The sequence below is a fragment of the Pimephales promelas genome, chromosome 6, assembly GCF_988280905.1.
Source record: "Pimephales promelas chromosome 6, fPimPro1.hap1.1, whole genome shotgun sequence".
Taxonomy (NCBI): domain Eukaryota; kingdom Metazoa; phylum Chordata; class Actinopteri; order Cypriniformes; family Leuciscidae; genus Pimephales; species Pimephales promelas.
This window is the reverse complement of record NC_142774.1, coordinates 34,787,501-34,801,780: the sequence shown is the minus strand read 5'-3', so window position 1 is coordinate 34,801,780 and position 14,280 is coordinate 34,787,501. Positions and strand designations below refer to the sequence as shown.

The following is a 14,280-nucleotide window of genomic DNA, read 5'->3' as shown; positions in this document are numbered from 1 at the left end:
AAGATTTGAGGGATATGTTTACAGGTTATGTCAAGTTTAGGCTTCTACTGTACATCAGTGTTATTCACCTATTATTTCCTTCTGCATTTAGGGATAAGTTATGGGTGGGGTTATATTTAGGGGTTGGTACAGGATTAGTAAAACATTTTCAGACAGGAGTGTTGTTCCAAATATGTCTTAGGGGTGTAACGATACCCTCATGTCACGATACGATATTAGTGTGATACTTCAAGACATACTGTATGGTAAAAGGTTAACAAAAAATGTACTGTTGATTAAAATGCTAAATTTGATATTACATTTATGCTTGGACTTGGTGCTTGTAACCCAAGGACAAACGTGACACCAGAATAAAAATATTCATGATTCTGAAGCTGAAAAAACAGAATTATATTAGATGAATATGCTTGCACTCTTTCACTGACTAGATATAGGCCCCGCTCACACTACTGCATTTTCGTTTAAAAACGGATACCTTTTGCTAGTACGTTTGCACCCTCCATCCACACTTAGGCTATGTTTACACGGAAACGATTCTGAAGAGAAAACGCAAAAGTGGCGTTGCGTTATCACTTTTTATTCTTCGTTTAGTCGAGTGTTTCGGGTGGGAAATCCGTGTGCATATGGTGACGCAAAAGTGTGTGAAATTCAATGTAGCATGCACTCCAGGCAGCTAGGTGGCGATGTGAAGCACTGCCACACAACAACACCAAGTCCGCACGTCTTCATACAACCTTCGCTGTCAAGCTGACTTTTGCGTTTTTACCCGTTACATGGGAACGCGGCGGTGGAGCGTTTTTAAGATTTCCATTCTGGAGGGTGGTTTCACTTTTTGCGTTTTCAAGCCCAAAAAATGCCGTCGCCGTGTAAACGAAAGGCACATCCGATAAAACATGTTTACATTTTCACCCACGCATTCTCGTGTAAACAGGGCCTTAAACGGAAAAAAACGAAGACCTAAAACGAAGAAGTTTAGAAATGCTGCAGCTCCATTTTGCGTTTTGAATCTTCGGACGGCGTTTTAGTGAAGACGGGACAAAACGATGACGCAGAAGTTTACGCTCGGCTCTATGATTGGGTTCTTCCCTGATTCGTCAGCCACCCATCACATGACCCGTTTCCTGTTTACACCGGCACACGCATGGCCCAGTGTTGGTGAATGGTCACGTGATCCGCGTTTTCAGTCGTTTTAATGTGGACGGAGATCAATTCTAATACGCAGATAAAACGCTGGTGTGGACGGAGATCGTATTTCGTTTTTCCGTTTTTAAACGAAAACGCAGTAGTGTGGACGAGGCCATATTTAAAATAATGTCGGACACTTTTTACTGGTAACATCAGACATTTGGCATTATCAGGAGCCACAAATATTCCCCCATTGCATTATTATACATTATAATCAACACTATATATAGTGGTTTAATGTAGTACTAACACTAAAAGTCTGAAAACTTACATTTTTTCTCAAACAGTAATTTTTATTTTGGGGGGACTATCCACGATACGTATTGTTGCATTTTTCTATTGCGATATATATTGTGGCACGATATATTGTTACACCCTAGTGACCTAATATGCTTGATTAGCCAAAGCCAACCTCGCGAAGCAGAAGAACATTTTCTTACGTTTTTGAAATGAAAAAATCATGCATCTCAGCTCAAGCTCTGACCTGACGGTGACTCTGGAGTCGTGGGTTGCCGCGCAGTTCAGCACAGCGGTAGTTCCCTTTATGACACGCTGATCCTCAGGGGGTGTTGAAATAAAGGTTCGACCTGATTAATAAAATGCAGTTTAGGACAAAAATCACGCCACAGTTTAATCATTACCAACATCATTATTCACAGTTCTTTTAACCCTATTAAGTAATTCCCACTGACAGCTTCATTAGCAAAACAGAATGAAATTTACAAAGCATGAACGTTCGAATATTCACACTGCGTCTCAATGACCATATACGTAGTACGGCTAAGCAAATGATCAAATTCTCTCACACACATAACCCACTGGGTCCAATCGACTTGATTAAAGCTCATACATGTGACGTTTTCAACATTAAAACGCTATCTTCCAGTTTAATGCTCACTGACAACTATAAGTCAGCCATTTGTTTGTTGGAAATACCGTCGCTGTGCGGCCCGACGTGTCAACTTCCAGCTCAACCAATGGTGTGAGTTTAGGGCGGGGCTATCTTTTTTTTTTTTTACTGAACTAGACAAGGATAGTTTTTCTGACATTCAGTTTGGCGCTGCCAACGGTGCATAAATTACACGCTGTAGTTTTAATCAGAGAGACTTCTTGCTTTCCTTTTAAGTGGCCAATCCACAAACAGCATTATTTAGGCTGGATGTCAAAAATGCTCTTAGACACTTCCACGCACCCACGCTCAAGCGTAAACCTGCATCAGCATCATTAAGCATGCACGGCAAGATAAACCGAGGCCTTGGGATTTAAGGATGACACTATTCCGGTGTGAAATTACGGCAAAAGACTTAACATTTCACAAATATTGTGCTCTGCCATGCCTTTACAGTCAGCCGAGCTAATGAATGCCGCAATTAAGCCAAACAATGACTGCTGATAAAAGGCATGTTTGGAAATTGTCTGCAATCCTGTCGGTGCTAAATTTCAAATACGCTAAAATTTGTTTGTACTTTCAAGTCATTAAAAACAGCACATTATTCACAATATCACAGTTTCGTACTCAAGACTGTCAGGGCCACGGTGGCGTTGACCAGTCCCTCAGAGTTAGACGCCAAACACGTGTAGTTCCCTGCGTCGCTCTGCATTATGGGTAGTATCAGTAAGCCTCCGGACTCCAGCAGAGTGAAACGAGGTATCTGCACCGATCCACTCGCTAACACCTGAGAACCTGCGAGAATCACAGGGGTTAGTCACAGAACTGCTGACATGTTAATCGTGTAAATGATGTGCAAACAGGTGGGAATGTAATTTTCGTACCTTTCCTCCAAACAATAGCAGGTTTGGGGGCGCCAGATATCTCACAGGTGAAGACAGCTGACGCTCCGTCAGTCACAGTGATGTCAGAAGGGGGCGTGGTGAAAGATGGTGACACGCCTACCGTGAAAACAAGTGAATCAGAATACTGAAAATCTAAAAAAATATAGAGTGACCCTCCAAAGGAATAATTTAGGCTAATTTGCATATTCATAGAACCGTGTACAGTTATTATAAGGCATGAAGACATTTTTTTTTCAAGGAAAAAAACCTTTAAATATGTAATTTTGGATTAGTTTAAAGACTACAGAGGGACTTTAAGTTAATCAAATTTGTCCTTCAGCATGACACATGAATTTTTCAAACAAATTTCATTAATATGAGCTGTAATGTGAGCCAAAAAACAACTATTTTTAATAATTATTGGGGGGGGGGGGGGGGGGGAGCAAAACACAATTTAATATAGTTTTAGATGTCACTTACTCTAACATACAGTGTTGAGATACACTTAAAAACATTATTTGTGTGACAATGTTTAAAATCTCTTCCTTCAGGAGTAATTGAATTTTATGAAACCCAAGGTTAGTTACATTACCATTCAAAAGATTGGGGTCAGGAAGATTTAATTTATTTATTTTTTTTTTTTAAGAAAATGACTAGTTTTATTCACCAAGGATGCATTTAAACTGATAAAAGACAGTAAACACTTCTACATTGCTACAAAATATATTGTTGCTCTTTAATACTTTCTATTAATAAAAATGATCTGTCACAACTTCAAGTGATGTTTTACTTAACAGAATCATGATGATGAAGAACAAACACACAGGTTTAACCGTTTCAAAAAAATGAGCTTATTAGAATGATTTTTAAAGAGATATTAGAGCTTTGTCATCAGGAATAAATTACATTGTAAAATATATTAGGACATAAAACTGTTCATTTTATAAATACAGTAGCATATGAGACATTTGTAAAATCTTACTGACCTCAAACTTTCGAATGGTAGTGTAGCTCAAGCATTATTTGTCTGCAGATGGTTGGTTTCATATTTGATATTATCTAATGAAATGAAATTCATACATTTTACGTGAGACTTAAAGGTGTAGTTCACTTAAAAAAAAAAAAAACTTTTGCTGATAATTTACTCACCCCCATGTCATCAAAGATATCCATGTCTGTCTTTCTTCAGTCGAAAAGAAATTAAGGTTTTTGATGAAAACATTCCAGGATTTTCTCCATATAATGGACTTCAATGGGAACCAAACGGTTCAAGGTCCAAATGAGAGTTTCAGTGCCGATGAATAAGACCCTTATTCATCGTCTGGTGTCGTTTAAAGCCCTTTGAAGCTGCACTGAAACTCTCATTTGGACCTTGAACCGTTTGGTTCCCAGTGAAGTCCATTATATGGAGAAAATCCTGAAATGTTTTCATCAAAAACCTTAATTTCTTTTCGACTGAAGAAAGAAAGACATGGACATCTTGGATGACATGGGGGTGAGTAAATTATCAGCAAAAGGTTTTTTAAAAGTGAACTACTCCTTTAAGTGTTTAAGTATCTGGGGTCACTGCTTAAACATACTGGTACATGCAGTATTTCGCAGTGAACAAACTGCTGCTCAACATCCTGTATTATTCACTTGTTAATTATTTACTTGATGAATGTACCTAAAATTAAAACTCTTAAACTCCAATAAAAAATGGTGTGAACTGAAATGAAGCTTGAGAGCAAAAGAGAGATGAGGATGACTAAGCGGGAGAGAGCTGGAGGTGTTGATTAAGTGCTGTGTGTGTGTGTGTGTGTTAAAGGTTGATCTCTCAGTAGACACTGATTAATTACACAGATCAATGAGAGGTCTCTGAACTCCCTGATCAATTCACAACCGAGAGGAAAAGAGAGCGAGATCACTGACTTTTAAAACATCCATGGCTGTATTTATGCTCCATCTTCCCATTAGCTTGAAGCAATGATTCACCCAAAAATGAAAATCCTGTCACCAATTACTCACCCTAATGTTGTTCCAAACACATGACTTTTCTTTTTCTCATGAAAAAAATGATTAGAATAAAAATAAAAAAAAGATTTTGAAGAATTTCTTGTGTCCATACAATGAAGGAATATTTGGGCTCTCAAGCACAAAAGTAAATTCAATATATATACCAAAAGACAATCAGTCATATGAGTTTGGAACAACATGCGTGTGAGTAAATGATGGCAGAACTGCATTTCTGGGTGAAATATTCCTATAACTATTAATCTTACTTGTGACAACCAAGTTGGTATGTGCCTGGATTTCTCCGGCCAAGTTTTCAGCGAAGCACTGGAATATTCCAGCATCGTCCGGCTGAATTCTCCGTACTTGTAGAACCATGGAAGAAGACGTGAGTTTGTACCGAGGGTTGTTCAGTGTGGAGAGGGGGACGGCATTTTTGAACCACTCCAGCTTTGGTGTGGGAATTCCTGAATAATACATAAAGCATCAGAAGATTTCCAGAGAAAGAAGTTTATGGGTCAATTTTTATTCGATCAAATATATAGTAAAACAGTGATATTGTAAAATATGATTACAATTTAATACAACTGTTTTTTCTATTTTATTCCTGTGATAGAATGATTTCTGAAAGACCATGTGACACTGAAGGAATAAATTACATTTTAAAATATATTAACAAAAGAAAACTGTTTTTATATTGTAATATTATGTCACAATATTACTGTTTTTACTGTATTTTTGATCAAATGAATGCAGCCTTGGTTCACTTTTTAAAAAACTTGTGCTGATAATTTACTCACCCCCATGTCATCCAAGATATCCATGTCATTATTTCTTCAGTTGAAAAGAAATTAAGGTTTTTAAAGTAAACATTCCAGGATTTTTCTCCATATAATGGACTTCAATGGGAACCAAACGGTTCAAGGTCCAAAAGACAGTTTCAGTGCAAACTGCAAACTGTTCAAAGGGCTTTAAATGATTCCAGACGATAAATGAGGGTCTTATCAAGCAAAACGATCGCTCATTTAAAAAAAAACAATAATAAAGTTTAAGTTTTATAAGCTCAAACGTTCGCCTTGCTCTGTTCTGTGATGCGTGTTCGTGACTCTCCTGTTCGAACCCGTTCATCAAAATGAACAGATCTTTTCCCGACTTCAACTTGTTCATTTCGTTCGTTGAATGAACCAAATGACACGAAAAAAAAATTGTTCATTTTGATGAAGAACGAGTTCGAACAGGAGAGTCACGAACGCGCATCACAGAACAGAGCAAGGCGACCATTTGAGCTTATAAAACTTAAACTTTGTTATTGTTTTTTTAAATGAGCGATCGTTTCGCTTGATAAGACCCTTATTTATCGTCTGAAATCATTTAAAGCCCTTTGAACAGTTTGCAGTTTGCACTGAAACTGTCTTTTGGACCTCGAACCGTTTGGTTCCCATTGAAGTCCATTATATGGAGAAAAATGCTGGAATGTTTTCATCAAAAACCTTCATTTCTTTTCGACTGAAGAAAGAAAGACATGGACATTTAGGATGACATAGGATGAGTAAATTATCAGCAAAGGTTTTTTTTTTTTTTTTTTTTAAGTGAACTACTCCTTTAAAAACAAATCTTAAATATTCCAACCATGCACCAAATGAATAAGAGCTAGATTTACACAAATGCCATTTGACATTTGGTAGATGAGCAAATTATTACCAAAGCGGGCACACACACACACACACACAGTGTTTGATTTATCACAAAGTTAACATTTTCATCAATAGACCATCATCAGGGCACACTTTGGTTTAATTAATGAAAATTTAATCTAATAAATTGGCTTTGATTGATTAAACTTCCAATAACATTTTGACATGCTTCACCGACAAAAAAGAGAGATGATTTGGAGAGGAGGATAAGTAAGGGAGATCAAGAGGAGAGGGAGCGAGAAATCAAGAAGCGAGGGCGAAAACGAATAAAACGGCAATTATATGTATTAGCAATAATTGTAAATTAAGTTCATCTGAAGGAACTCATGATATGCTCATCATGATATGCAAATTAAAGAATATATCATGGATAAATCCTGCAGCTCAACACTTTAAAAAAGGTCAAATAGCGTGAATCCGCTCCACCCCGCCTCCTATGGAGGAGTCTCGGCGTCGATAGTCGTGTCACACCCACGGGATGCAAGACAAGGATGTTAAAATAAGACTGTCAAAAACAAGCTCGCTGTAATTAAATTTCTGACAGTTTATGACAAAGTGTGCTCAAACTCAGCTTCACACCCTTACAGAAGTGCAAAAAGAACGAGCCGAGATTCTCAGCAAGTGTAAATTGCAGAGGTACAATCTTTGCCACAAAAAAAAGGAAAAGTCTCAGTAGTTTTAAAAAGTTTCATGAAGGAGAAACTGTCCAGATTTCCGTTAAATAAAGGAGAAAATATTACCCAAAAAAGAAAGTTGAGAAGAAAGAACCGTTTGAGGTCTCTTTTTATGAATTTTCCTTGTTAGAAATCATGAAAAGTTTAACTTTTAGACACTTGGCACTTTGTTGCTGAAATGTAGGTCAGATTTACAGCTTGTTAAAAGGATTTTCTAGTTCTGCTCCTCCGTTGCCCTGCGAGCCAATGATATACCAAATGTCTTTTAACTAGATCCTAACGTAGTATGAACACTGACGCCAATTAACAGCTAATACCATTAGCGTCTCGCTCGCCTTTCCTAATGTACTTGACCGCTTATTATCATTTAGTCGATTAAATAAAGATGAATTCAAATAAGGACACGTTGCGGAAACGAGCAGGGGTCGATGCGGCGCGCTTGGCGAAAAGGTCAAATTTGTGAGACGACAAACGATTATGATAAAAGCATGTCTCTGGTTGAGTCAGCACATAAACTCAATGACGTTCTTTGTCGGCTGAAAGCACACCGGCCACAATAAAATGAACGTGGTATAACATTGTGCAGAAATGGGAACATTATGCTTTTAAAAAGACACATTCAAACATTTGAGACTGACAGGTAGTGCGCTGGAAGTTAAGTGGCTTTTTTATTCTATAAGTGCTGGCAGTCTTTATACTCCTGACAATATAAAGATTATGGTTTCCTGCAGGGGATTGGTTATACAACTGCAGAGTATTTAGGACATGTATTATATGACTGCTAAGTGGTCAAACTCGGAGGTGCTGCAGTCATTTGATAGCTGGTGCAACACGGCTGTGTGTTTCTAGAAGGGGCGGGGCAGGGGGCGGGGCTTACCTTTGGCCTGACACTGAAGCTCCACTGTTTTCTCAACTTCCGTTACCACCGACCTCTTTGGTTTTGACGTGAAGTATGGGGACTCTGTGAAGGACATTCACACACACGTCTGGTTTAATACTTTGTGGGGACTCTCCATAGGCGTAATGATTTTTATACTGTATAAAGTGTATTTTCTATTCACCTAACCCAAACCCTACCCCTAAACCTACAAAATTTTCAGCATTTTTACATTTTCAAAAAAATATAATTTAGTATGCTTATTAACCCATTTCTGCTGGCCCCCACAATGTAGGTAATCTCAGTTTTACCATCCTTGTGGGGACATTTGGTCCCAACAATGTAATATAAACCTGTACACACATACACACGCACGAAAGTGTAAGTACAAACAACATTTTAACATTTTATGAAGAAAATTATGCAAAAAAAGCGTAACTCTTCACCCTTTGGGAATGTTGTTATGATGTGAAGGTGTTCTAAGAGGTTGCTAGAGCATAGTTTTGTGGATGATTAGATATTGTTACATTAAACGTAACATTAAATGTAACATAAAACCCTAATGTACATAACTGATTAGAAACAAAAAACAAGAAAACTACGAGGAACCATAGTTATTTCAAACAAAATACATAAAATGTGAAGTGTCACACAGGGAATTGTGGGAATGTCAATTTACGTTTGTTCACTTTAAATTATACACTGTAAAAAATAAAAACGTCATTTTTACAATAAAAAAACGGCAGCTGTGTTGCCAGAACTTTACCATTAAATATACGGTAGGAACGTAAATGGTTTTACAGACTTAACTTAAAATTTACAGTAATACACCGCATTTCATTTTTTGGAATCTGTTGATTTACCAACCGTTTGAAACATCTGTTTTGTACCTTTGTAATACACTTACAACCAACAATCATCACAGCAGTGAAATAAAAAAAAATGCAATAAACATGAATTTAACAACATTAGAAAATGTTTAGAAAAAAACAAAACAAGAAAACTATGAGGAACCAGTTATTTCAACATAAATACATAAAATGTGAAGTGTCACGCAGGGAATTGTGGGAATGTCAATTTACAGTTTTTCACTGTAAATTATACAATGAGTTGTTCTTTTTCACTTTCAAAAAATGTACATTTTACAGTAAAATTATATCACAGTTATTTACTGTATATAGTACGGTAACTTTCTGTTAAACAATTAACAGTTTTGCACTGTAGCATTTTTACAGTCTTTTACCATTAAAATTACGATTATTTTTTACTTGTTCTTTTTCACTTTCAAAAACTATAAATATTACTGTAAAATCATATCACAGTTATTTACCGTATATAGTACGGAAACTTTCTGTTAACCAATGAACAGTTTTGCACTGTAGCATTTTTACATCCTTTTACCGTTAAAATTACGATTATTTGACTTGTTCTTTTTCACTTTAAAAAACTGTAAATTTAACGGTATTTTACAGTAAAATTATATCAGTTATTTACCGTATATAGTACGGAGAGTTTCTGTTAACCAATTAACAGTTTTGCACTATAGCATTTTTACCGTTAAAATCACGATTATTATTTTTTTTGCTGGCATAACAGTGGATATTCTTGAAGTGCATTTTTTGGTCATGATAAAATAGTGAAAGTTTGGATCTACTACACTTTCACTTAACTACATGTAAAAAGCAAGAAGTGTGCTCAGACTTTTCCCAGCCGTGTTTGGTGCCACATTTAGCTCATTATAATAGTAAAAAGGTATTATACATGTATGTATGTATATATATGTATGTATATATATATATACAAAAGAAAACCCTTTCATCCTCCACCCTTTTATTTTCCCCTTTATTATGACAGAAAGAGCAAGACTCATGTTACTTTTGTTTTTGTTTTTCTCTCTCTCTTTCTAACTCACTCCAAATGAAAGGAGACAAAGGACCTGGTAACCGTAATGCCGATAACAGCTTTTCACTTACCAAAGAATATCAAACAACCAACAACAACAACAGCAAAAAAAAAACAATGACATAACAAAGTCAGTTTTTCCAATTCATTCCCATCCATTCTTCTCTCTTTCCTCTCCTCCTTTTCGTTCTTCCCGAACAAATAAGCACTTATTCAGTCTCATTGTACGTTTATGCAGATCAAGATATACATATTCAGTCTGGCGCCTGGATCGGATTCAACGGCAGAAACAATAAATACCTCCTCCGCCTCAACCTCTTTTCCACCGCTGGCTGCACTGACATGTTCACTTTATCTTTCTATAAAAGTCTCTCTGAGCCTCCAACAGCCCCAATTTATTCATCACTCCATTGGCTGCCTCATGCATATGCATGGCCCCCTTTCGCCCAATCATGTAAGGCGCACACCTGTCAGATAAGCTCATTGAAAGAATATTCGTTGCTGTTTCTAATAAGAGTGTGAGTTGAGGTATAAATATTCATAGCTCATCTTTTGGTGAAAAAGATGTTGAGGCAGAGAGTAATATTTGTGTTTTTGGATCAAAGAGCAGGGATGTTAAAGAGGCTGAGGATGTTAAAAGCCCACTGACCTTCTGAAAACATTGGAAACTGGGAGTCGTGAGGCTCGGGCAAAACGCCAATGGCATTGACAAGGAATACTGAGAACAAACTTGCTATTGTGTGAATAAATGTGCATAGAGACCACTTATTAAAAAAATAATTTGTCCTCTCACTTACTGAGAGATACAAAATTGGGTAACACTTCTGTGGCTTACACTTCTGGGCTCCCCTCCCAAATGACGCCTGGAGTGCCGTCTGGGCTGGGTGACCTGAGGATAAGGCCGTGCGTCCACCAAATCATTTTTAGCCAGCTGAAAACGCTAGACGCTCTGCTGAAGACACCGTGCTTTGGGTGCTTGAGAGCATTTTGGCAGCGCAGCGTTTTTTTTTTCCGTTGAGACGTTTCGTTGCTATGATACAGAATATCCGCAGCACAGTTTACTTGTAACTGATTTCGCAGATAATTTGTTTCATACTAAAAATGTATTTTTCATCCAAAGTTCGGTCAGCTCTGCTGGTTGATGTCGTTGTACAGAAAGAATGTTGTGACAGTTGGCCAGTGTGGTTTAGTCCCGCCCCTCCTCCACAGTTATTGGACGGCTGGGTAAAAATTGACAGTGATGATCGCTGCCCGAGCCGCATCCAGAGATGGCAGCCATGCTCAAGAAGGCCGCCGAGACGGTAGGGATCGAGTGGAACCCTTCACCATGTCCCGAACAGTGTTGGGAATAACGCCGTGTTAAAAGAACGGCGTTAGGTAACGCTATTTTTTCAGTAACGGGGTAATCTAGCTAATTACTTTTTCCATCGTTACAATGCCATTAACGTTAAAAACAACAAAAATATCTGAGTTACTTTTTCAAATAAGTAACGGAAGTTACTTTGTTTTTCCATGTATTAACAGATAGCTTTCTTTAGCAGCAGAGCTGAAAAGTTAATATGAGCTGCGCCCTCTACTGTACAGGAGTGAATTTGCTTTTCCTTCAGCCTGAAGGCCCATACACACCAGGATGAATATCAGTGCGCGTTATTCGTCAGCGTTTTTCAACGCGTTTTTTGTGTTCACATCCAAGCGATTTTCGCTGACGATGAGCCGATGTGAACACGCAAATTCATTCCCTGACATTAGATGGCGCCAATTTGCTCTGCAATACCACTCCATATCAGTTTTCTTTAATCAAGATGTTTGTAGTCCCTGTCGCGTTTGTCATATAGTTCTTTATGTTCTAGCACCAACGAGAACAGCAGCTCTACATTCATCTTGCCTTGCATCTTCCTAGTCTTATTTCTTCCTGGCTGTGTAGATGGTGATGCCATAGATATCTATATAAATGCTAGATATCTCGTCCACGCTGCTGGCCAATGGAGGTCGACGTCTGCACCTGGCAGCCATCTTGTCACAGGCAGCTCGCTCACTCGTAACATTGTGTTAATGGTACATGAACTATTTAAATAACCATAACTTGCTCAATTTTATACCGATTTTCAAACGGTTTGTTTTTTTATAAACGTCAGAGATGTAGTTATGACACAGCATACTTATGAATAATAAGTGTATAAATAAATAATCATCCAGATAATTATAGCTACGTTAATAACGTTTGTAAGAAACCAAACCGTTTGTAAATCAGTCAAGATTTCAACGAGATAAGAGGATTTGTGTTCGTGCTGACCACTCATCTTACATCAGCTTGCCTGTGACAAGATGGCCGCCGATGATGACGATAGAAACTCCGCCTTAAGACATCTAGCCTTTATATAGATATCTATGGGTGATGCTACTTGGCGTAAATCTTCTTCGCCATTGCATATGTGTGCTCGGCAACACTGTTTTGTGTTTGAGCGCCCCCAAGTTGTGTTTTACTGTAACTTCAGAAGCTCCAAACACGTGAGCAAAAGCGCCAATCTCACTGGTCGGATAGTTTTTGACGCAGCGCGTCAAACTAAAAAAAACGAACCCAAGGCATTTTTTAAAAAAATGACACTTTTATGCGTCGGTGTGCACACTCACATTAGCGCCCTTTGTTTAGTCACGAGGCATTAAACGTCGGCGAATAACGCGGGCGAAATTCGTGCCAGTGTTTTCTGTTGACTATTTGGCATATCAACAGTAATTTATATATAAGCTTGGAAAAGTAGAGCTGTACTTGACTAGAAATAGAGGCATTAACGAAATGTCGTGACTTTGTTTTTTTTTTTAAAATGTTGGTATTACACATGAAAAAGAATTGAGCTCACTTCAGTATTTAATTAAATTACATTCCTTGAATCAAATCCATTTGACAAACTCTTGCTCTCTAGGTCATTTCAGTAAAATACTACTTAAAACAACTGGCAGAACCTGGCCTTACCCAGCACGGAGAGGTACGCTTTGGCCTCCGTGCCCTTCTGACTGCTGTTTCTGAGCGCAGTCTCGCACACGTACAGACCCGCGTCTGCTGAGGTGGGGTTACTGATGACCAGCCTGCGACCGAATGAGTCCACTCCTGCTGTTAGTCTCACCCCATTACGCTTCCAGAACACCTGCAGCCTGTCAAGAGATCTGCTCCGCGCACACACACACACAACACACAGCACATTAACTGCCAGACTGAAATTAATACTCATGCCAAGAATTATAAAGAGCACAGTTAGTTATGTGTTAAAAATGCAAGAAAAATACAAGGTCAAAAATATATGTGACCCCTGATTAACAGGTTGGATAGGCTTCTAACAACAATATTTAATGTTTCCAGCCAACTTTTGGGGGTTTTATACAGGGTACAAAAGGGTAACCAAGGTAAAAGGTGCATTTGACTCTTAAACCAATAGATGGCACAAAAATTCAGCTCAGCACTTTTCTAGACAATCGTGTTTTTGATCAAATATACAACAATGTGAAATATAATTATTATTCAAACTAACAGTTTTTTTTTAAAGTGACAGCAAAAATGTATATTGTTTCAAATATTTCTATTTCATTTAAATGTTGAATAAAATAATCTTTTGTATTAAGGAATCACCAAAATTTATCTAAGAATCCTGAAAAATGTTCATTGATAAGAATAAGAAATATTTCTTGAGCAGCAAATCTGCATATTAGAATGATTTCTGAAGGATCATGTGACACTGAGGAGTGTAGTAATGGCAGTAAATAGATGCAGGAATAAATTACATTTGAAATGACATTAAAATAGAAAACATTTGTTTTGAACTGTAATAATATTTCACAATATTACAGTTTTACTACATTTTTGATTAAATAAATGCCGCCTTAAAAAAACTCAAAAAAGTATCAACTCAAGAATTTACCTTTTGCTAGTATACTCAAATGTTAACAAAATTCACTATTAGAAGAAATACACATTTAAAATAGACAGTCTCTTTCAGGAAAACAATTAAAAAACATCGATGACTCATTATGCATAATTTTTTGTTCAGTCAAATGCTCTCTAGAATTTGTGGCATATCTTGGCTGTGATGAAAGCTAAATATTTTCCTTTATTATTAATATATAAAGTTAATACCTAAATTTCAACAGGAAATATGCCCACAGGAAAGCAACCTGCAGATTTTAGCTTTGT

At 37.4% G+C, this 14,280-nt stretch overlaps 1 protein-coding gene across 3 annotated transcripts in view; it reads right to left on the bottom strand.

Annotated features, from left to right (window-relative positions):
• Positions 1–14,280, bottom strand: part of sdk1b (sidekick cell adhesion molecule 1b) — a 269,066-nt gene that overhangs the window by 86,288 nt on the left and 168,498 nt on the right. For all 3 annotated transcript variants that reach the window (XM_089132480.1, XM_089132482.1, XM_089132481.1), the window contains 6 exons: positions 13,069–13,259; positions 8,196–8,279; positions 5,220–5,417; positions 2,959–3,075; positions 2,702–2,869; positions 1,670–1,772 (listed from right to left, as the gene is read on the bottom strand). In XM_089132480.1, coding sequence (XP_088988606.1) covers positions 1,670–1,772; positions 2,702–2,869; positions 2,959–3,075; positions 5,220–5,417; positions 8,196–8,279; positions 13,069–13,259 — 861 coding nt within the window. The remainder of the gene's footprint in view (positions 1–1,669; positions 1,773–2,701; positions 2,870–2,958; positions 3,076–5,219; positions 5,418–8,195; positions 8,280–13,068; positions 13,260–14,280) is intronic.